Below are 23433 nucleotides of genomic sequence, written 5' to 3' on the forward strand. Positions count from 1 at the left end.
TTCCTTGAACTAGGCTACTAAGTGACTTCACCATTACACCTAATGTTACCAGACACACCTCAGGCCTTGGGACTGACCACCCTGGGTGTCTATAGCCACCATGAGAATGTGCTGAAAGAAAATAAGCTTCCTAAATGAAAACATTGTTATTAGAGAAGAACAGCAGCAGGGAAAGGAGGGGAAGAAGGTTACAAACTAAATGCCTGAATATCACATCCTTTCCTCAGAAGTGTCTATAACTTCTAAGGCATTAAGCTGAGCCTTCCCTCAGGACAGCTGTGGGCAGTCCTGCGCTTCAGGTCTGACACAACCACCTCAGAATTATTTCCACTTCTTCTCTGCACACCCCCACCCCCCTCTCCCAAAATCAGACATTGTTCAGTCCAATTTTTATTTTATTTTAGTCTCTTTTGCAAAGAGTACTTCCATTCATTGATCCACCCTTGATGAACTTCTGCCTCAGGGGAATGGTAGCCAGGTATCCCTGAGTGCTAGAGCGAGTTCAGAGAAGGGGAACAGAGCTGGGAAGGAGACTGGAGCACAAGTCCTGTGAGGAGCAGCTGAGGGAGCTGGGGATGTTTAGCCTGAAGGAGGCTCAGGGGTGACCTCTCACTCTCTCCAACAAGGAGGTTGTAGCCAGGTGGGGGTCGGTCTCTTCTCCCAGGCAACCAGAGACAGGGCAGTGCTAAGCTGCACCAGGGGAGGTTTAGGTTGGACATTAGGAAGAATTTCTTCACAGAAAGGGTGAAGAACAGTGCATTCCACAGACATAGGAATGCACTGCCGTCCCTGGAGTCACCGCCCCTGAGGGTGTTAAAGGAAAGACCGAACGTAGCACTTCGTGCCATGGTTGTGCCGGGTCACAGGTTGGGCGCGATGCTCAGAGGACTTGTTCAACCTAATTCACTTTGCGATTCTCCCAGAGGCAGCGAGGGGAGCGGGGGTACGGAGACACGAGCCCCGCTCCCCGCTGTCGCGGGTGCGGACAGATCCTCTGCCATCCCGAGCTGCCGGAGCCCCTCACGGGCCGCCTTCCCCCTCCTACCCCCCGCCCAGGGCGGCCCCGCTCGGGCCGGGCCGGAGCGGCCGCCCCCGGTTGCATCAGCCGCGGGGCCGAGCGGCGCCTGCGCGCCCGCCCCTTCCCGGGCAGCTCTGCGCGGCCATGGCGGGAGGTGACGGGCAGGTGGGACCCGCGTCCCCCTCGGGCTGAGTCGGGGCGGCTCCTCCGGCCCCGCGTCAGGGCTCGGGAGAGGGGCAGCCCTGTCAGGAGGGCGGGTGCTGGCGGCGGAGGGGGCTGGGCCTCTTCCGTGGGGCTTCCACAGCGGTGGGATGTGCCCCAGGGAAAAGGAGCTGGGAGCGGGGCTGGGGCTTCCCGGGGCGAGGGCGTTGGGTCTGTTCGCCGGATGGGGGGCTGAGGGGGCTTAAAGCGACTCCTGGAGAGTGAGGAAATGGTGCTCGCCCTCCGCAGGTGGGCGGTGGGGAAGAGAGGAAAGCAAACTGCGAGAAGAAGAAGATGAAGGACGGGGCCGGCGATGGAGGGCGGTCGGAGGTGAGCTGCCCCTCGGCCAGGGGCTGGGAGATGCCGTGTCCTGGGCGTGCTGGTGGCATTTGCTACAACTCGTCCTTCTAAAGTATTTTATCAGGCGATACAGTTACATCTTTCCCAGATTTTGGCCTGAAGTGACGTTGTCGGGTTCTGCACCAAGTTTCCTTGGGGTAATGGGAGGGCAGCTCAGATTGGCACAGCTGCGGCTCGGCGATGCTTTCCACCTGTGACCCTGTTTGCAGCGGGAGGCAGGAGGCAGATCTTTGGGATGAGGAGAGTCAGCATAAGGTGCTCTTGTCTTTTCCGTCTTTATGATGGGTAAAACACACATCCTTCTGACTGCACAGAGGGCCAGCTGCGAGCCAGCACCAGTCCTGAGCCAGCTGCGGAGCTGTGCAACCTTGGCTGTGCCCAGGCAGATAGTCCTGACGTCAGTACACGTGTGTAAGCTGGAGTCAGTTCCTGTCTGGCTGGACAGGAACCGGCATTGCCGCAGTTTTTTGACTTAATAAGAAAAATCTGTTTTTACGTTGCTCTTATACAGTGTTTTTGGGTTGATTTTTGCCCTTATTTAGGTTATTAAACAGGTGTTTAATAAGCTGTGTAGGTGGTTGGTAACATATGTGGTTTATTAAACAGGTGTACAATGGTATAGTTTTCATTCAGCTGAAGCCTTATGACGTTATGAATGATGTAACTAATACTACATAACCTGGAATAATGTTGATTATTTTTTAGATATAGTACGTATATAGATATCGTCACGTAGCTGCTTCTGAAAAGTATAACTACTGTTTGCATTCTTGACATAACGTGCTATCAGATTAATAATCTATAAACCATTTTCCTTTCTCTTTATTCTGTGTAGCTGAATCCTTGGCCTGCATTTATCAATGAGCGTTTAGAGATGTACAATAAACTTAAAGCTGAACATGATGCACTCCTTGCAGAAAGAGCGGCAAAGGATAGTAAACCCATTAAAGTTACACTACCTGATGGCAAGCAGGTTGATGCTGAATCTTGGAAGACTACTCCTTATCAAATCGCTTGTGGAATTAGGTACGGTTCTGTTCCGTGATACACACAGTCAGGGTCAGAGAGTGGCTTTGAGGGGATGGGTAATGTATGATTTCTTAGTCATTTATCTCTTCTCAAAGCACCTTGTGTACAATGAACTGGAGGTAACCGGTTGGGTTTTAGTTTTGGAGTGAAATTTTTTTCTTCTTTATAAAGGTACAGTTTCTACAATTAAATAAGAATAGAATTGAGATCTTTTTGATACACATTACTTGCAGATTTTCTCCTGCAAGTACTGCTCTTGCATTAAGACCTGATTTGCTAGTAAATGATCAGATTGAATGTTAGCACTTGCAAACCAGCTTGCATTGGCCTGAGGAGGACAACTGCTGGGTCATGTTTCAATTGATTTCAGAGAAAGGTAACATATGAGTATCTCTCACTTAATTGTACTTTTACTTGCATGGGAGATACCTATCCAAAAGAGTATTGCACATCTACAGGTTGCTCATACTGGCTGTGGGTCATTTTTGAATGATACACAGTGAACACCCTGACAGTTAAAATTACAAAAATTGGATGATTCCTAAAGGTGAGATGCCTTTTTTGTTTTCTTTCTGCCCCCTCCCCTCTCCCCGAAAGGTGCTATGACATTGGAATTTATTTACTTTTGTGATTTGAGATCAAGAAAAGGGTATTTTTGCCTAGTGGATACAAACTATAAAGTTACTACATCAAAAATGGTATTGGATAATTTTTATGAGAGAAGTTCTGTGTTATATTGCAACAGGATTGGGAAGTCAGGTTAGTACCTTGAGGTGGCTGCCTCTAAGTCAAGTATGTTAAAAAATGTGTGAATGTTGGGTATATAACACAATTTACTTTCCATATCTCTGAAATATAAATAGGATTTTTCATGAGTGTTCAAGACTGGCTAAACTGCTTGTTTATTTGGAATTTATTTATGACATTGTGTCTACTCTGAGCACTCCTGATCTTATTCAACCTGGAGGGGAAAATCCAGGGGACTTCTACTGAGTGATTTCAAACTACTGTATACTTATTATGACTTATAATTGTACTTTTATGTTTATTCTGTAGCCAGGGATTAGCTGACAACACTGTTATTGCTAAAGTGAACAAGATGGTTTGGGATCTAGATCGTCCTTTGGAGGAGGATTGTACTTTGGAGCTGCTTAAGTTTGAAGATGAAGAGGCTCAAGCAGTGAGTATCTTCTACCAAAACTTGTTTGCTCTTGGATTTACATGAAATTCAGCCTCTGGTAGTTATTTGCATATTTACTGTGTTCAGAAGATGAAGAGGAAGGAACAGGTTTGCAGTGTAGGTACATCTGCATTTCCTAATAGTTCCTTACAGAGTGGTTTCGGTACTACAGATAATGTACATTCTGCTGTGTATTTGTAGCCAATTCTGCTCACAGTTGCTGTAGATTATGTCAAGTTTATTCTCATTAAAATTTTACATTTACAACCTTTGTGTTCATATAAAGGAGGTCTTTTGAACTGACCTCTTCAGCACTGCCTTTGAGAACAAAACAGTACAAAAGTACTGTCTACGTACAATGATAAAAGTACTGAGTGGGCTTCTCTTTTTCTTCTTACATGCAGATGTACCTACTTTATTTTGCCTACTCGTTCAGATAAATGTGGATATCCAGTAAACTGATAAATACTATCTTTAGAAAAAATGAGTTGGTACAAGAAGCTGTCAGTCAAACTCATCACAAAAGTCTTGCATTCAAACTCAGAGTTTTCTTACTGGCTAAGTGAGGGCTCCTGATTTGTCTGTGCTAGTCAAGACAGAAGAACTCTTACAGATTTAGTTTTGTCAAAACCTCAGGTGTCCTAGAAGATGGAATGTGCAGGATTTCCCATGCATAAAATCTTTGGACTAGGACAACAGCCTAATGTTGAAAGCACACCTTTTGGTCTTTATGCAGAGTTGACTGATTGAAGTTCTTAGGAAAAAAAGGTTTCTGAATTAGTTTCCAGACTTCTTGAAAATAATTGAATAATTTCGACAGTAGTTGGAAATAGGAATTGTTTGCTACCACAGTCTAAACAGTTTTGTGGTGGAAATGCTACCTTTTGGAAACATTGGTGCTTGGGCTGAGAGTGTTGCTGGGCAGGTCACTTCTCTTCTCCTGACTGATCTAGTGTATCCTTAAAAGCAAGAGTTTCAAAAAAGGTTTTAAATAAAACAGTTGAAATGCACTAATTCCCTCTTTTTTTACTTCCACTAGGTGTACTGGCACTCGAGCGCTCACATAATGGGTGAAGCAATGGAACGGATCTATGGTGGCTGTTTGTGCTACGGCCCACCAATCGAAAATGGATTTTATTACGACATGTTCCTTGAGGAAGGGTATGTTTTGTATTTTTCTGGTTTTTTGGAGGTGTGGGGTGGCAGTCACAGCAAAATTTCTGTTACGTACTTGTTTCTGGAACATCATATCTACTGCTATAGGTGACTTTGTCCTTTGTAATGCCTCCCATCCACAAGCTAGTGGATCACAAATTGCAAATGGAAGCAAAAATGATTCACTTCTGTGTGTGTGTGTGTTTATTTTAGGGGTGTATCAAGTAATGACTTCTCTGCTTTGGAAACATTATGCAAAAAGATAATGAAGGAAAAACAAGCCTTTGAGAGACTGGAAGTTAAGAAGGAAACACTACTTGAAATGTTTAAGGTAGGCTGTTTTAGAAGGTTGTTTCTAGCCTCATCCAATTAGTCTTTAAGTGTTTGTAACTTTAGTGTATGTTCTATTAGTGGTAGAGGACAGCCTATCAAATTAACTTTTTAAGGTTCTTATAAACTCATTTGTGATATCTAACAAAAAAAAAGAGCAAAGGTTTAATTCTTAGTTTCTTGAGAATGTAAGAACTATTTCTTCCCCTGAGTGACCTTCACAAAATCTGTGAACTTGCATTCTTCATTTATTTCCCAGAGATACAAATTTGCAATGTATTATGTGCAGTTATGTTGTATTATCTTGGCTGTATGATACTGTAACTGCATGTGCTGCTGCATTCAGAAAGCTTCATAAAACGTTTTTTAAAATGAGGACTTCTGAGAAAGTCCAAGCAACACTAAAAGTTCATGCTTTCCCTTTAGTATCTAGCAGCAAATAGTTTTTTTGAATTCCTGAGGTAGACGTTACTGAGTTTTCACTGTTGGGACATCAGGAAGATCATAGTGTCATTCAGACCTACCTCTGTAGGTCTCCAGTCCAATATCATGCAGAGGGCATGGGACCAACACTGAAATCAGAACAGGCTTCCGGCTGGGCCTTCAAAATTTCTTAAGGACAGAGACTGCACAAACTGCTTTCTGGGCAGCTTGCTCCGCTGCTGCTCTGTGCTTTTGATGCAGCATAGCATCAGGTTAGCAAATAATTTAAACTGCTGGCCAGTTCTCCTGCTTAACAAAGACTTAACAAATATTTGTGCTGCTTTTTTTCTCAGTATAATAAATTCAAGTGTCGCATCCTGAATGAGAAGGTCAATACTCCAACTACTACAGTATACAGGTAATTATGCGTGGATCATAATATTACTAGATTTATGAATCTAGGGTTAAATATACCAAATAAATGCTTTCCTGTTCTTAGGTGTGGTCCCTTGATAGATTTATGCAGAGGGCCTCATGTCAGACATACTGGCAAGATAAAGACCATAAAAATTCATAAGGTAAGTGCTAAAACTTCCTTGAACAAATGTTTTCACTGAAAATGTGTTGCTGTCTTTGGGCTGAGCCAAGAATGTATTGTGAAATGAGTAACCTGGCTAAAATCTCTCAGTGTTGCAAATTGTGGAAAGGTTGTGTGCTGGAATGATATTCACATGGTGTGAAGCCAGCTGTGTGTCCAGGGCTTGCACTTCCAGCACAGATAGGAACACAAGTTTAGCTCAAGTTTTGACTGAACTGTGTCAGTTAGAGTTTATAGTTTTTGCTCAGCTGATGGTTATAGCTATTTGTGACTAAACAGTTGGAAAAGGATGGCTACAAAGGGAGCGGATAGGCTTTGGAAAAAGACAGGAGAGAGCCCGAAACCATATTTGCTTAGTTTGTTCACCTCTTCTTTCTGTATTTTTCTGATCAGTGCTCTGACTTTACAATTAAAATTCTCTGTACGCTTTATTTGTTCCACATTAATGGTTTATTAATAATTATATGCCTTTTCATAGCAGGTTGCAGTAGTGGAGGCTCCTCCTTTTCTTCAGTGTTACATTTATTTTTTTGCACGCAGAATTCTTCTACCTATTGGGAAGGCAAGGCTGATATGGAATCCCTCCAGCGGATCTATGGAATTTCATTCCCAGATGCAAAAATGCTGAAGGAATGGGAGAAATTCCAGGAGGAGGCTAAAAGCAGAGATCACAGAAAAATTGGGCGGGTGAGACAGTTTTTCTAAGTAATGTATTTCAAAAACACTGTGTGGATTTAACCCCTTAGCTAGAAACCTCTTGAAGACAGTGTATACTTTGCTGCCACAATCAAGATGTGACACAATTTTATTTTGAGTTGCAAAGTCAGGTACTTTTCTTTCAAGCATCAAAGTCCTAGAAAAATAACTTTTTGCTCTTTTAAATGCAACAACATCCTTATTCCACAGATCAATCAGAACAGAACAGAAACACTTCCTTCTGCAACACATCAATGCCCCACTCTGTGGGCAGTGCTCATTCCAACGCAGTTTGCTGTGGTCTGTTCACACAGTTCTTTTCTTCTGTGTGATTTCAGAATCTGTAATACAGAGCTATGTTTTTTGGTTGGTTGGTTTTTGGGTTCGTTTTTCTTCAGTAGATACCCCTGTCAGATAACTGATAGTTCTGAACAGCATTATAATGTCTGCTGCTAGTACATCATGAAAACATACAGAAGAATTCACTGTGCAGTCTGAAGCATGTCCACAGTGTGTCACATTAGCCAACTGTAGTTCACTGTAGTTCACACAATCATTTCATGTGCACATAATTAGCTGCAGAAGCAGAACTAAACATTTACTTGTCAGTGTACAAAGGAAGCTGTGGGGGCACAGTTGAGAGTTAAGTGTGAAGTTTTGAAGCATCAGTAATGAAACACGAAACTGAACAATCCCCTTTAACTACTGATGGACATAAAAATACTAGTGAAAAGGCATCTGATCCATTGGATATTGTGGGTTTTTTTTCCAGGTTTTTCTTTTTGAAACTGGTAGTGATGCCCAGTCAGTAGTAATTCATTTGTGAATGTTAAGTGAAAAAAGTAGGGTGCAAGTACTGAGTTTTTCAAGTATTATTTTTCTGCAGGACCAAGAACTGTTTTTCTTCCATGAGCTTAGCCCTGGTAGCTGTTTTTTCTTGCCAAAAGGAGCTTACATTTATAATACATTAATTGAATTCATCCGGGTAAGTACTGTCTTTTGGAAAGCTTATAGAAAAAATTGCATGATTTTAGAAAAATGTGTAACAGCATGCTACATATAACAGTATTAAGAGCCTTTCATTTCAAGTTATTTTAATCTCTTAATTCTATAAGGCACTAAAGAAACCTGATTTTTTTTAATTGGTCTTGTCACAGTCTCTGCAAAATTACATTATATTATACAAGTACTTTATATCTGCAGCTAAAGCTGTGATAAAGGTGCTTTATAATATTAATTCGTTGACATCTAATAGTACAGCTAAGCTCACGCTACTGCTGTTCCACTGATGCATATTGATTTGTTTTAATAAACTTACTTAATTTGGCCCTGTAGACCTATTCACTTTGAAAATATATGTAGAAAAAAAAACCCCTGATCTTCCTGTTGTAATATTTGAAGTCTTTGTTTTTACTGTATATTTGGGCTGCTATGTACTGTCAAGTATCATCGAGTAATTAGAGACTGCTGCTTTGCTTGCAGGGAAGAAACTTGTTCTTCTTGCTTACTACATGCCTAACTTGAATTTTTCTCTTCCCTGCCTCCTTCCCTAAGTTGTGGAGTTTTGTACGGCAGCATTTGTATATTGTTATGGCTGCGGATTGAAGTCTGTACTTTTGCTTTCTTTATTAGTTATTTTATAACAAATAAAGTTATAAAATAAACTAAATAAAACAACTGTAAACAAATAAAATAAATACTATAAACAATAAAATAAAACAACTAACTGTTGTTTTAGAGTGAGTATCGAAAACGTGGATTCCAGGAGGTTGTCACTCCAAATGTTTTCAACAGCAAACTGTGGATGACTTCAGGGCACTGGCAGCATTACAGTGACAACATGTTTTCCTTTGAAGTGGAGAAGGAGATCTTTGCTCTGAAGCCCATGAACTGCCCAGGACACTGGTAAATACATAGCAAATCCAGTTTAGCAAAGATGTTGGGGGAAACAAAAAAGCAATCCCACCCTCCTCCTTTTGCCTGTGTAATTGTAGAGATGGCTGTCTTCAGGTATTCATGCTGTCAGGAATGCTGTAATTGTGAGTGTTGTTGCCTACATTCTCTCTTTACTTGAGACACTGAGAAGTGTCATTTTTCCACCATTATAGTGACAGTGTTTTAGACCTGAATCTTACCTTGATACTACAAAACCTAGATATCCAAAATAAATACTGGGACATTGTCAATTTTGTGCTACTTTAGGCATTCAGCTTTTAATGCCCAGTTTTAGGACCTCTTATATCTTCTCTCTGTGAGGTGGGGGAAGCCTACCAGCTGTAAAAGGAGATGTGCATTTGTTTTCCTGACAAAACTAGATATGACTGATGGTTTTATCCGGATTACACCATTGGCTTAATGGGCATGTGCTTAGTCACTGGTAGCTTCTCACTGCCTGCAGTTTGCAGAATTTTGATTCTCAGTGGGCTCCCAGTAACAAACTTTTCCTTCAGCCTCATGTTTGATCATCGCCCGAGATCGTGGCGTGAGCTGCCGTTACGTTTGGCTGATTTTGGAGTCCTGCACCGCAACGAACTGTCAGGAGCTCTAACAGGGCTCACTCGAGTGCGCCGGTTCCAGCAGGACGATGCTCACATATTCTGTGCTATGGAGCAGGTATGGGCTGCTGTGAAAGGAAATCGGGCATTAAAATCACATTAACTGATTTTTTTCCATAATTGACGCGTTCTATCTCTTGTCATAAAGATCGAAGAGGAGATAAAGAGTTGTCTGCAGTTCTTGCGTACTGTGTATGATGTCTTTGGATTTTCCTTTAAACTGAATCTCTCCACTCGTCCTGAAAAGTACCTGGGAGATATTGAAGTGTGGAATCAGGCTGAAAAGGTAAACAGTAGTTTTATTAACTTTTTTTATAAAATCAAGGCTGCAGCTGCAAGTTCTGTAAGAACTGCAAAGAGAACCAGTTCTGGCAGCCCCTATAGTAAGACTTAGATCTGTCTCCTGAAAGGGAGGTTGGAAGGGATGGGGTTAGCCCGTGCAGGTGTGAGAAGATGGGGCAGAATAGACATTTGGTGTACCAGGGTGGATCTCATCTCAAAGTTATCTACAGACTTTGAATCTGGCATAAACAGTTCTTGCATCTTAGCTAATGCTTGTTCGGCCTTTTCCAAAATGATTGCATTAATTTTGTTTGTTTAAATTTAGACTAATTAATTTTTTTTTTAGTTGGCTCTCTTCCAAAACTTCCCTTTTTCAGTCAATAAATGAGTTTCAGCAGCAACTGAGAAGTACAGAGAATTTGGTAGGGTCACCTATCTGTAGTAGCAGGCTGACCTGATGTTGTAACATGGAAAGAAACACTGAGTGTGTGTCCTTTTATCTCCAGCAACTTGAAAACAGCCTCAATGCCTTTGGTGAGAAGTGGGAGTTAAACCCTGGTGATGGAGCTTTCTATGGACCTAAGGTTAGTATGTGCTGACCCCTGTCTGGTTTCAGCTTTTAATTCTGTTTGGATAAGGCAAAAGGCCTTATCCAGGAGTAAAGGGATTTTTTTTTGTTACAGTTATCTAATACCATTTTAAGATGCTGTCTGGCTAAAATCTTCTGGTTTTCCAGAAACAGAAACTCTGACATACTTGAGAGAGGGATAATACTCTGTCATCCTGGTGTTCACATAGTTATAACGTGAGTTCTAAAACTCATTTCATTAATTAAACCCAGTTTACATGAATCAGCAGCTTAAACAGAGCTGACTGGTTTAGTTGAGCAACATGAACAGAAGGTGGCACTGTAAGATCTGTTTTAGCAGAGCAGCTCCTGCATTAGAAAGTGAATCCTAGATCACGAGAAGAACAAAAGTAAACTGCTTTTAAATCTTTCCATAATACACCTACACTACATTTATGTAGTGTTCTCGTCTAGTAAACTTGTTCTGATTACTCTATTTGTATGCTAATGATTCAGTTTCAGCTTATTGTGTTGTAGGTGAAATGTGTTATAGCAGCTAGTCATTCATAACATGAAATGCAAACAAGATTTAGTAATTTCCTCATTTGATTGAAAGAGGGCAAATATACAGGAACCTTTGTTAACATTAATTAACCTTACACTTGCTCCTAATACAGTCTGAATTTGAAAAAGTAGATTGTAAAGAATGAAGCTCTGTGGTAACTAGCTGAACTACAATAAACTCTGACTTCTGATTGCAAAGTTGAAAGATATTTAGGTCTTGAGTTGTTAAAACACTGATCTGGGTGTGTAATACATAAATTAAAATAAGGGACACAGCCTCAACATATAGCCATACTGGTAAAACGATGAGTAAGTGAGCAGTGTGATAAATAATAAGGTCAGGACATTATAAATCTACTGTTTTCTATCAGTCTTTTCTGTCTAACTTGTATCATAAATTTACTCAGGATTTAAGTGTCGGATGCAAAAGAAAGAATAGGCTTGACTCATAGGTCAGGATTAGTAACATTGATTAATATGACTCTCTACTGGTAAGTGGACTATTTAATAGTAGGATTCTCATCCCACGTTCATGCCCTGAATTTGTAACATAAGCTACAAAGTATTCAAATACTGCATAATATAGAGGTGTAAGTTTGCCAGTTTGATGTTGAGGAAGTTTTATTTTTGTGCAGACATGTTCAATTCTGCACTTACAGGCTGCTTAATTCACTCAGTGAAAAGGCCCATGAGAGTACCAGATGGAAAAACACAAAAAGTAATCTGAGATATCTGAGGTAGTTTCCCCCTGAAGTAGTCTCTCTACTTACTCACTCTGGTTTTACTCTTAACATTTTTTGCATCAGAACCTGCAAATCACTTAAATCCTAACACAGGCTGAAGTAAAACTATGCTGTCTAAAGGTACATATAGTTCCTCTGCATTGAATGAAACCTTCCATCTTAAAACAATGAGTTTGCTTTCAGAGGGGAATCCTTGTCTTTTAAGCTGTAGTAAAAGTTTGTATCTTTGTGGTTTTAAGATTGACATTCAGATTAAAGATGCCATTGGCCGCTACCACCAATGTGCTACAATTCAGCTCGACTTCCAGCTGCCAGTCAGATTTAACCTCACCTTTGTCAGGTAAGCACAGAAGCTGGTGGCTTTAAGTTCTGTATAATGTAGCTTCACTGACACTTACAGGCATAAGTTTGCATCGAGTAAAAAAACCTTACGAAACCCTTTTCTTTACAGCCATGATGGTAATGACAAAACAAGACCAGTTATCATTCACCGGGCTATCTTGGGATCTGTGGAGAGAATGATTGCCATTCTAACTGAAAACTATGGAGGCAAATGGTAATGTTTAAAAGTTATTATTCCACTTTGAGCAAACACTTTAGGAGAGAAGTTAGCCCCAAGCATCTAAGAGTCAAGAGGGTTTGTTTGTTCTTCTTGCTTGCTACAGGGACATGCCATAGGAATACCACAAGGCAATTTCTTCTGAACCACCTGCCTTAAGTATTAAATAATTCAAGATATGGTAGATTCTATATGATACTGCTCATGCAGTTGCAGCATACAGCTGCTCTGCCCAAGGCATAAGTCTCCCAACTGCTTTTGCAGCTGGGCTGCCTTGGTAAAGAGTTATTTATGTACATGACCTACTTTACCTGTGTAATATATGTATAATACCCACTGGGAATGACCCCTCTGATTATAACAAGACTGTACTAAAGTAAATGTTTTCCTGTGCTTAGTTAGTAATAAGATCAATAACTCAATTATGGTTTGTTGTATATTGTAAAACACAACATGAATCTTCTGGTCAGCGAGTGCTTTTGCCCACACTGAATTCTTTTAGACACTCAGCTCTCTTTAGGAGATAAGTTGTAATGAGTGTAGGGCTCTCATCACCGAATCTAACCAGATGGCTTGATGAGTCTCTTGTGTAGATTGTACTTCTATCTGTAAGTAGGATTTCATACTGAAAGCTAAATAAACTTGTTTTGTTTGTTTATTGAAGGCCGCTCTGGCTGTCCCCACAGCAGGTTATGGTGGTACCAGTGGGACCAGCGTGTGATGAGTATGCTCAAAAGGTGATGTACATGGTTTTGTGCTTCATTTTCAGTATATCACATTTAGCTGAAATACCTGGTTATTCATGATTATAGTATTTATCTCAGACAAGTGTTCTAAGTCTCTACATATTGAGTCATTTTTATATTACAGTGACAATTAGCTGCTGAAGTTGTGTAGATTTGTCTTAAAGATAACCTGAGTTAGATTTTGGGTACATAAACAACAAATGTTGGTCTTTGTGAGACTTTTATCTTTGGAAAACTTAGTTTTTTGCTCTAGCTCAAAAGCTGTCTTCAGGTTCAAGTCTCCCATGGCCATGTGCATCTTGCAGAGCAGTAAGAAAGATGAAAATAAGTCTTTGCATATTTTGCCTTCAGCATCGATCTCCTATAGCTTTTTCAAGCACACTATATATGAGTAAAATAGTCTGCAAAATAAATTAAAAAAAAAATCTCTTCTAATCAGTAAGCTCCACCACCCTGCTGCCTTTTACAGTATCGAACTCTAATCACTATTCAGCCCAAATATTAGATGTTCACATCACTGCCTATTTGTTGTGTGTATGTTGTTGCATGATAGCTGACTTAATTTTAATTTCTTGAACTGTGCTCATCTTTATCGCCTGAGCCCATGACAGTGTCTTTGTTTTAGGGGTCAGATAATCTTAACTGGCTTAAGTCTACGTATCATAAATAGTTCATGATCATCAATATCCTGTAGTGACAGTTTAAATACTTTTTCTCCTAGGTCCGGCAGGACTTCCATGATGCAGGATTTATGGCAGATGTTGATGTAGATCCTGGGTGCACACTGAACAAGAAGATCAGAAATGCTCAGCTTGCACAGTATAACTTTATTCTAGGTAACATATTTCTTACCTTATCCTAGCTGACTTTCTTGTTACAGGATTTGATCTTCTGTGAGCAGGGCAGGATCGTAATCAGTGTTTTAGGTCACTTTGTTCCTAAGGGTCTCCATTGCAGAGAGTCTTTCCTGCCTACATGATAGCGTTTCTCACTTTACAGCTGTCGCTGAAAGATCACTGTGACCCAAGGCATTACTGTTGCTATAGAAAAAGGTTTTTGCTGTTCTTTAATCAGCCATGTGGAGACATGTATGAAGTCTCTTGTCCCTTGTCAGTCAGATCCTTCAGTTATTTTTCATTTTCCCAGTAATTTATGCTCGTGTTTCTAATGGAGCAAAACAAATGCCATGTTTTCACTGCATTCAACTGGAGTGCACTTCTGAGCTGTGCATGCACAGGGTGAGCCTCTTTTAGAGAGGGTGATGCAGGGACAATTAGAAACTGATCCTGAAGTCTTTGATTTGAAGGAGCACATTAGTCCTGTCATGTAAATTGGGGGTCTATCATTGACCTTAAAGTTATCTGGGATCCACTAGAGTTGAAAGAGCCTTTGACAGAGAAACTCTGCCCTCAGAGTAACTGACAGAACCATGAAAAAGTTCTATTGTTTAAAACTTTAAGCATTTGATACAAACAAGGCACAAGCACATTTCACTTTCAGGACCACAAACAAATAATCACCCTATTAAGGAAAAAAAAAATCTCACTTTATTTACATTCAGAGGTTGTTTCAAAGAGTTTAGATTGGGTACTGGAGAAACACAATCTCCAAGTGTGTTATATAAAATTTATTTTAGTTAGACACACACGTATTGTCTTGGTATCTGTAAGATTTTTAGAATTTTTGTTTAGTAAGCTTAAAGTTTTGCAGGGATGGGGGGTGGGGGAAGAGCTTGCTGAATTTTAAGTTCATTCCTTTTGTGCCTTGGTTTTTTCTAGTTGTTGGTGAAAAGGAGAAGGCGAGTGGAACAGTGAACATCCGCACCCGGGATAACAAGGTGCATGGAGAGAGAACCATTGCAGACACTGTGGAGAGGCTCCTGCAGCTGAAACGCTCTCGTTCCAGACAAGCCGAAGAAGAATTTTAACACCCACCTGCTCTACGTGACATTAAAAAAAAAACCACATTCTAGTTTTCCTAGTTTAGTTAACCACAGAGCTTTTGTTCTGAGCCAGATTTCACATTTGGATCTCATGCTCATTTTAATGGGGATTTTTCTTTAGTCAGAAATGCTTCTTTTTGTAAAAAGAAATCAATTTTTCACAAACCTTGAAGTAAAATTTCCTGGCCTCTAACCAATGACAGATGAAGCAAGGTGAAATGGCTTTTTGTGACTGCAAGGGAAAATTGCAATGTTAATCAGGGATACCTATAGCATTCTAACTACCCTGTTAAAAATAAAATCCTTTTTAGTAACAAATGTTTTTCATGAAAGTTGTAACAAAAAACCTCAGGCTTAAGAAACCACCTAGTAAACATACACAGCAGCAGCTTTTGGAGTGTCTCCATGAGCAAGGAAAGTGATATCTTGACATCCTGTCTCCCAGTCTTACATCAGTTGAAAATACTGACTCTCAAGAATTCCCAGTCACATGAAAGGGGAAACGCTCTGCCACAGAGCACCGAGCTGCTCACCAAAGCTGCTAACCAAAGCCTACTGTGCCCTTTTCCAAAGGCAGTCTCTGAAATGTGCTGGCTCTGCAGGTCATGTCCTTGGAGCTGAAGAAAGGGGATAACACTGTCTGGAAAAGGCATGGCATAGTAAGGCCAAAGAAGCAGTTAAGAAAACCAGGATTCTTAGAAACAAAAGGTCTTTCTGTTCCTGTCTCTGAACTGTCATTACAGTAAGGTTGTATGTCACACCAGAAACAAGAAAGTACTGAACAGAAGAGGATAGTGATTATTTGTTTAAGACAAATGCAGTTTTCCAATTTAATGGGTACAGTCCCCTCCCATGGAACACTTCCTTCCCAAGCCTCTAGTTCAGATCATCACATACTTAATTAGCACCCCTTCTATCTTACAGCTGATAAATCTCATCAATTGTTTTTGGGTTTCGTTTGAGGCGTTTTTGTACATTTGGCTGACAAGAGGCAAATGTCTGTTACTGACAAAAAATAAAATCTTGGTCTGGGGTTTTTTTGCATCTATGTGTTGTTTTTTTAAAATCTTAACTAACCTTAGCAGCTTCCCAAGGTGATTGTTAACAGTTCCTTTAAAAAGAAAGCTATTGCTACAGCCCTAGCAAAGATCAGACAAATCTGAGGACATGTTTGAACTATCTGATCTTTTAGAAACCTCATGAGTTTTGCCATTTCCATTACTGTCTAGGCAGAAGCATTTCATGCTGCCTTTTCTCACCTGTCTTACTCAGGGGAGATGGTCACATTTTATCAGCACTTGAACCCATAGTGAATTCAGACTCAGACTGCAACCCCAGCAACTTTCAGCAAAATCTATTTTCTCCTCCTTGTGTTCATTCAGATTAAAGGTTCCATCTAAGTGCTGTGTGGGGGATAAAAAAAGAGGAAATTGATTTTCCACTGCCTTGCTGGTTTCAAACATTTTTGTGAGAGTTACTAACTTTTCAGTATTTTGCACCTGCTTTACTTTCCTGTGAAGTGACTTGCCCGTGCAGTCACTGCAACGGAATCAGACGTCAGCTACCCCTGGGGCAGAAGGACTACCATATACTGAAGCAAAACAAGTCCCCCAGGAAAAACAAGCCACCACCTCCGTTTCTCTCTATGAATCGTGCCTCAGTCTGCCTTTCCACTGGGCTGGTGTATTTGTTGGTTTTCAGACAGCTCTGCTTTCTCTTTGTGGGGATTCTTGAGGCTGGGAGAATCCTTGCCACAACAGATTCTCAGCAAGCTTAGAAATCTTGGTTAAGTGATATAAAGAGTGGATGCACACATGTAATCCTTCAGACATAAACCATTGTCCAAATCTGGGACCAAGTCTGGATCCAGCTTCACCTAGACTCCCCTCAGAAAGGAGTTTAGAGTGTGAGGGGGCCCTTTCTGAACCTCATGACTCAATGGGGGGTCTCCCTAACAATTTTGCCTGACCCCGTCCTCTATGCAGTGACAATCAAGCGCACTTTGCTATTGAATCTTTTTAAACCACTGTTGCATTTACCATCAAAAATTGTTAAATAGCTGTTTTATATCAATAAACATACTGCTATTACTGTTACAAAGTGCCTCACTTCATCTGCAACACTTGCCTGGCCCAAGCAGCACATCTTCTCTCTTGGTTCAATCAGAAGTCCTCTGAACAGCAGTTTTGGTCACTCTTGTAATCTTTGGTAGGACTAAACTTCCAACAAAGTACTGTGCCTGTCTCTTAAGGCAGGATGCAGATTTGGTGTCATAGATTATTGGTGGGACCACCTGTCAAGCAGGAGAGAAGCCTCTGTATAATAAATTTAGGGTCTCAGAAGGCTGAAAGTCATCTCTGCAGTTCTACAGAGCCTGCTCTCATTACCAGAATTAGGCAAGAGAAATACAAGTCGTTTGCTGTTCACTTTTCATACTGTATACCTCTAGGGAAATTTTCATGGGCATTTCCTGTGGAGTAGCTGGTAAGGTACAGTTCCAACTCTGCTTCACTGCAAAGCAAGTCCTGTTTCCTCACTCTTTAAAGCAGATTTTAAAGCAAATTGCTGAAGGATGCACGCAGAATGAAAGGGAATGAAGATATCTAATCTGATAGATCATCCAAGTATAAACAAGTAATGTTTGGCAATAATTTCTGTACCTGGCAGGAACGACTATGCCAGGATTCAGCTTTCTGTGAAGCTCCTCAGTTCTGCAAACTCCCTTGAAAGTTTCCCCTGGCCCAGAGCCATCTGGATGCTGCTACTACCAAGGGTAATTCCACTAAGGTGCTTCCTGTCACATCTTGGGATGAAATTCCCACAGCAGCTCATAATACTTATTCCATCACACCACTGAGTCAATCTGATGCAGTTTCAGTATTCAGATTCAGTCATGTCATACCAACTCCTCTAGAAACAGTGCAGCACCACTTTTGGGGAGAGCCCAGCTGTGAGATAAACTGTTAATTGCCATAGGCACTTTTACTCAAGTCAGTCTTGCCTCACTACATTTTTCTCACTGTATCCAAACCCAGTTCACACAGGATCCTTGATAAAAGAAAATCGTTTTGCCAAATCTGACCTTTCCCTTGTGAGACAAGGCCAAAATTAAGGGGTCTTCAAAAACTCATTTCAGGTCTGCAGCTCATATCCTGTGTAATTTCGTGATTGCCTTCTCCACCATTTCTAAATTGCACAATCATCTCTGGCAAAGATCTAAGCAATTGGCCCTCAAATCTGATAATTAGAAACTGATGCTATTAAACTTAAGAACTGCTAAAGGCTATACTTATTGGAAAAAAAAAAGACAGAACATAGTGCTTGATGCTTAAAGAGCACTTCCAAAACAATTCAGCCTTTCTACATGGTAGAATTTTCTATCTGCTTTGGACAGGAATATTCTTTCACAGTTTTCTGGATGTGGCTGATGCCTTGTTAGCCACTGTGATGGGCATGCTCATACAGAATGAGCTACATTTGGACTTGTACCAAAGTTAGTTTTTTTCATGTAGGAAAAACATCTTCTGATAAATTACTACAAGAACACGTGCTCAGATAAACTGGGGCAGCCAGGGACATTTTGTAGTGTTCTCAGACATTGAGGATAGTTCATCTGGGCTACACATTTGGTTTCAATACATGAGATCTCTGTGTCCCTCCCAAAACCACAGCCTTCAGGTGGATCACAAAGCTCTTCTGCAAACAGGAGAATGCTCTGAGTTGCACAGAAGGCATCTGTGAAAACCGTAAAAAAATACCAACAACCAAACCAAAAGTATTCAGCATTGAAAAAAACCCGCACAAGCCAATTAACCCTTGACAGAGCCTCCACCAAGCAACTGTATGTCTCTGTACTAAAAGATAAGGTAGTGGGGACCACTAGAATGGAGACAAAACAGGTGAATCCACACTGCCACACGAGACATCCTTGTCTTCCTCAAAGCCTTTGGAATTGCCTCTTTAAGATCCTGTGGTGGTTTGGGCTAGGCCTTCCTTGGTGACCAGTTTGTAACCAAGGAAGGGTCCAGATTTACCCAGTATTCCCTACGATTTTTACGTAAGCCAGATTATAAGAAGAGAGGAGGAGAGGCCTTCGCTCTCTTTCCTTCCGGCGGCTTGTAGGTGCAGGTTCCCTGCTGTTGAGTCTGCCGTGCTGGGGAGCGAGGCCTGGTTAGGCCTTGTCGACCTTGGGAGACAGAGGTTGCCGGCGATCGTTCCGGAGCGACTCTCAGTTGTCCCAGGGGAGTAGTGAGCTATTTTTCTTTGCTAACTTTTTAGTTGTTAGATATTGGGTCTTGGGATATCTATATATTTTATTTTAGTTTTGTTCCCTTTCCCTTCCCCCTTCCCTTTCCCTCGTGAAATTGTATATAAGTGTAAATATATTTATATATCTCACTTTGGTTGTTTCTCTCTCGTTTCGGGTTTTTCTTAGTTTTTTTTTCTCCCTCTTCTCCCTGAGGTTTGGCGGGGGGGGGACTTCTGGTGGTAAGGTTTGGAGACTTGGCAGGGAGCCAGCTTCAAACCATATCAGATCCCCACAGAGAGAAGCAGAAACAGGAACGAGAGAGTTGGTGGAAGGCAGCAGAGATGAAGCAAGAAATCACGGAACAAAGGCATACAGTGCTCTCCCTGCTGACATCTACATGCAAAGTTAAGCTCCTCGGAGTCTGAATGTTCACTATATGAAAGATTTATCTGACTAGCTTAGAAGAGAGTATGTTCACTCATGTCAGTTTGGGGTTGACACTTGGAACACCTTTTGCTATCTATCACAAGAAAAAGTAGGCTTATAAACCAGACTTTTATTGATTTTAGTGCACTCCTGAAACATGACTTAATACTTTACAGCACCTTAGATGCAGAATGACAATCTAATCGTGTTTGACATGTGGTTTTTCAATTGCACACTTCAGGGACAATCTGTAAGCTGTCTAAAGCACATTAGCTGTTACAGGAAAATTTCTCTGTAGTTACGTTTAATGGGATACAGGCCTATAAGGATGTGAAATCTCTACACCTGAGTACCTGCAAGGATGTCAGGCTGCACACTGGAACAGCCTGGCTGTGCTGGGACTGAGGATTTCAAACACATTTCTACTTTACAAGAAGGAAATACTCTCTTCTCACCACCAGCATATAAAGTTAGAATTTTTGGTTGCTATTTCTGGTTTAATGGATCTTGAACTCCCGGTAATTAATGCCTAGGTTTTCAAGATGCTCCATGTAGAGCTGATGGAGCACACATTGTAATACTGTGGCGTTCAACTTTGTGTTCCCAACAGAATACTTTGCAAAGCATTACTTTGTTTACAGGACAATATGTTGTCTTCTAATTAATAAACTCATCAGAACAAATATCATAAACCGCTGAAAAAGTAATTTCAACCACCCTTATGCATGAGAGATAGTGTAGGGAGATTATGGCAAGCTGTCAGTCTTTGAGTAGCAGTGTTTCCAAGTGAATGTAAGTAGCAGCTCTGGTTTGTGACATCAGTCTGCATATGAACCAAGGTACACCAAATAGTGCAATTTTCCTTTCAGTCAACGAAGAAAATCAAGTATTGTTTTGCTTAGAAATATCTGTCTTGTATTACCCAAAAAAAATTTAGATGGAGAGAGATGTCAGTACATACCTCATCTAGAGCACTAGTTTCATCACAGTAAGTGAGGAAACTGCTGGAGGTCAAAGCACTGAAAGCATTCCTGTCCCATTCCGTGCTGTAACCAGGATAAAGCACTGCTACTACTACTGGGAAACTGCCACAAAGCACATTTCAGCTTTCCTGAACAGCAAACAGGAGGCAATCAGGCAGCATTTAAATCACAGCTTGAGCTCAAGTGAGAAAAGGAAAAGGATTCAGGAATTGTGTAAGAAAAGGACAAGGAGGAGACAGCAGGGTACAGCAAACAAGGGAGTGCTTTTAGACTCAGGAATGGGGAAGGAGAGCTGTTACTTGCCTGTTTACATGTGTGTGCCACTCTGCAGGCAGCAAAAGGCAAGGGCTCCGGCCACATGGCGAAGCCAAGCTCTCAGAAGCCAACTGTGGTTTTCTTTCCTCTTCACTTTCCCTTCCACAAACAGGCTTTGTCAAGCTGCTGCAGCAATTACACCTGGAATGACTGAGGCCCGTGCAAGGATGACCCAGGGAGGCTCTTCCTGCACCCAAACCCAGAGTCTACTGAGCAATTTCTGAAGATCAGCCCTGTTGCAATTCTCCCTTTCAGCCTTTATCTGGAGTCCCTGGCTAATGGAGAACCTCCTCCATGACAGCCTCACCCCTGCTACCAAATGAATATGTAAGGAATTGTTGTATCTCCAAGACCAAAACTCTCTTTTCCCTCCCCCAAGGGAAGACACACACTGCCTCCTCAGAGCAGAGGGCTAATGCTGGGCTGTACTGAAGAGTGTGCTGACCTCCAGACACTGTAGAGAGTTACGGACCAGAGCCTCAGTCAATGGGCTGAGCATGGGTTAATTACCACACACTCACAGCTAATCCCTCTGGCTTGTTCAGAGTAGTGTTTATGGGCTTGCTATACTGGGGGCTGCTAGGAAAACACACGCACTGTGCCAGAGCTCATGGGTGGTGGGTGTTTGCTGTCCCTCCTCTCCTAGAACAGATGCCATTGTAGATGACAAAGAAAGTGGCAGCATGAAGTTCAGCTGCATGTGTCAACCCAAAACAGGGACAGTGACACCCTTGCTCTCATATAGGTCAAGAGTTGCTAAGCTGGTCTTCTCTGTAACTCCCCCCTCTTCCCCACCTCAGCTAGGCAGCCTGTTCATTCTTAGCTTCAGACCCCTGGGACAGTACCATTTGGTTATGAGTGATGACTTATATTGCCTTTGTTATGTAGCCACTTTTTGAACATGATAACATGAGCTTAAATGGATTATCTGTGTCATGGTCAGAGACAAAATACATCGTAATAGTAACAGAGCATCCATAGAGAATTTCTGCAAATCTTAGTTCACTGACAGCTGACCTGTGCAAGACAGGGGTTTATGCCAGTTGAAGGAATAAATGCTCAGCTTAAAATTAACAGAAAAACAGATTAGACATTTTAACTTTCCATCCTCAGGTCTGTCCCTCCATCACAGGGACAGTCTCCTTAAAAACTGCCCTGGTGATTTGGCAGTAAATCGTATAATATGTTTAATAAAATACTATTAATGTGGTGCCAAGGGACCCCAACAAGATCAAAACCTCATTGTTCAAAGCTATACACAAGCAGGCTCTGCTCTGAAGTGCCTCCGATCTAATTACAGGGGGCACCAGGAGTGCAGAGCACTGTGTCGACTTAACCCCTGTCACCCTGCAAAGCCCTGGAAGGACTGGACCTTCAGGCTTGGGAACCAGCTCTCTGCTCCCCACACCACACTGCCTCTTCTGTTTGCTTTGCCAAGCAGCGTTTTTTTAATTAGATCACATTTGTTAGAAGAAAAGCAACCATGCACGTGTGTGTATGTAGGTGTGCAGAGATTGTCTGCATCACTGCAGACAGGCCTGGCACACTGACACTGCTGCTTCTTGCGCCACACACTCTTAGCAGCTGCCAGTCTGCCCTCAGTTCTTTACATCAGAGCAGTAAGTGGATCACACCATCAGCCACAGGAAGAGAAAACAGACATGATCAAAACTTTTTTTTCATCTTGAAAAGTATGAAGTTCTCTGCTGTTTAAACTGCAGCCATAGAGAGGTCTGCTCTGAGTCACTGCATCATTCTATTTACGCCTTTAGATAGTCACTCCCTGTTCTCAGTGGCACTATTGTAACCTCAACTCTTTAAGACCTTTTTCCCCCAGATTTCAAGTGCTAGTTTGGCCCAGCAGCTGCCCAGCATTTGTAGAGAGGAGCCCTGGGAGCCCAGAGAGGTGCTACTTCAAAATTTGCAAAAGGAAAAATCAATCAGTCAATCTGTCCTTCTCTGGTCTGCCGTGGCTTATGGTATGTCAGTCTCATTATTGATTCAGTGCTCAAAATATCACCAGTGCTCTTAAACAGTTTTGATCACTAAAAGGTCTTCAGTTCTTCAGAAGACAATAATCTTCAGAAACTATCATGGATAAAAAAGTCTGGAAAAAACAAAATGTAGCTCACTGATTAATTCTTCTTCATGGTTCATCAGCAGGGCCTTCAATCCTTGCATACCCACCAAGCAGGCAGTTTTGATCGCACACATTGACCAAGCACAATTTTAGAAGGAGACAAATGTGTGCTGAGGCTTTGCAGCCTGGTTTGGGGTTATTACTTGTAGATAACTTTGTGCAATGTTTAGGCACTCATTTTGTTTGTTGGAATATCTGTCTGAGCCACTCACAAAGTCTTGATCCCAGTAATTTATCATAGAATCTCCAGTAATTTCTCATAGAATCAAAGAATGGCTTGGGTTGAAGGGACCTTAAAGATTATCTCGTTTCAACCCCACTGCTGTGGCAGGGAACATTTCACTAGACCAGATTGCTCAGAGCTCCATTCA

General features: G+C 41.5%; 1 protein-coding gene across 1 annotated transcript; it reads left to right on the forward strand.

Annotated features, from left to right (window-relative positions):
• Nucleotides 1–1122: 1122 nt before the first annotated feature.
• On the forward strand, nucleotides 1123–15993 carry TARS (threonyl-tRNA synthetase). Its single transcript, XM_017811292.1, has 19 exons — nucleotides 1123–1183; nucleotides 1469–1549; nucleotides 2415–2605; nucleotides 3665–3788; nucleotides 4828–4949; nucleotides 5157–5274; nucleotides 6050–6114; nucleotides 6196–6274; nucleotides 6835–6981; nucleotides 7877–7975; nucleotides 8729–8895; nucleotides 9441–9603; nucleotides 9694–9831; nucleotides 10334–10411; nucleotides 11942–12042; nucleotides 12154–12258; nucleotides 12926–12998; nucleotides 13729–13843; nucleotides 14786–15993. Exons 1-19 carry the CDS (start codon nucleotides 1163–1165, stop codon nucleotides 14932–14934), a joined length of 2136 nt encoding a protein of 711 aa, XP_017666781.1. The 5' UTR covers nucleotides 1123–1162; the 3' UTR covers nucleotides 14935–15993.
• Nucleotides 15994–23433: the final 7440 nt, after the last annotated feature.

This window comes from Lepidothrix coronata, unplaced genomic scaffold (genome assembly GCF_001604755.1).
Source record: "Lepidothrix coronata isolate B3197 unplaced genomic scaffold, Lepidothrix_coronata-1.0 Scaffold31, whole genome shotgun sequence".
NCBI lineage: Eukaryota > Metazoa > Chordata > Aves > Passeriformes > Pipridae > Lepidothrix > Lepidothrix coronata.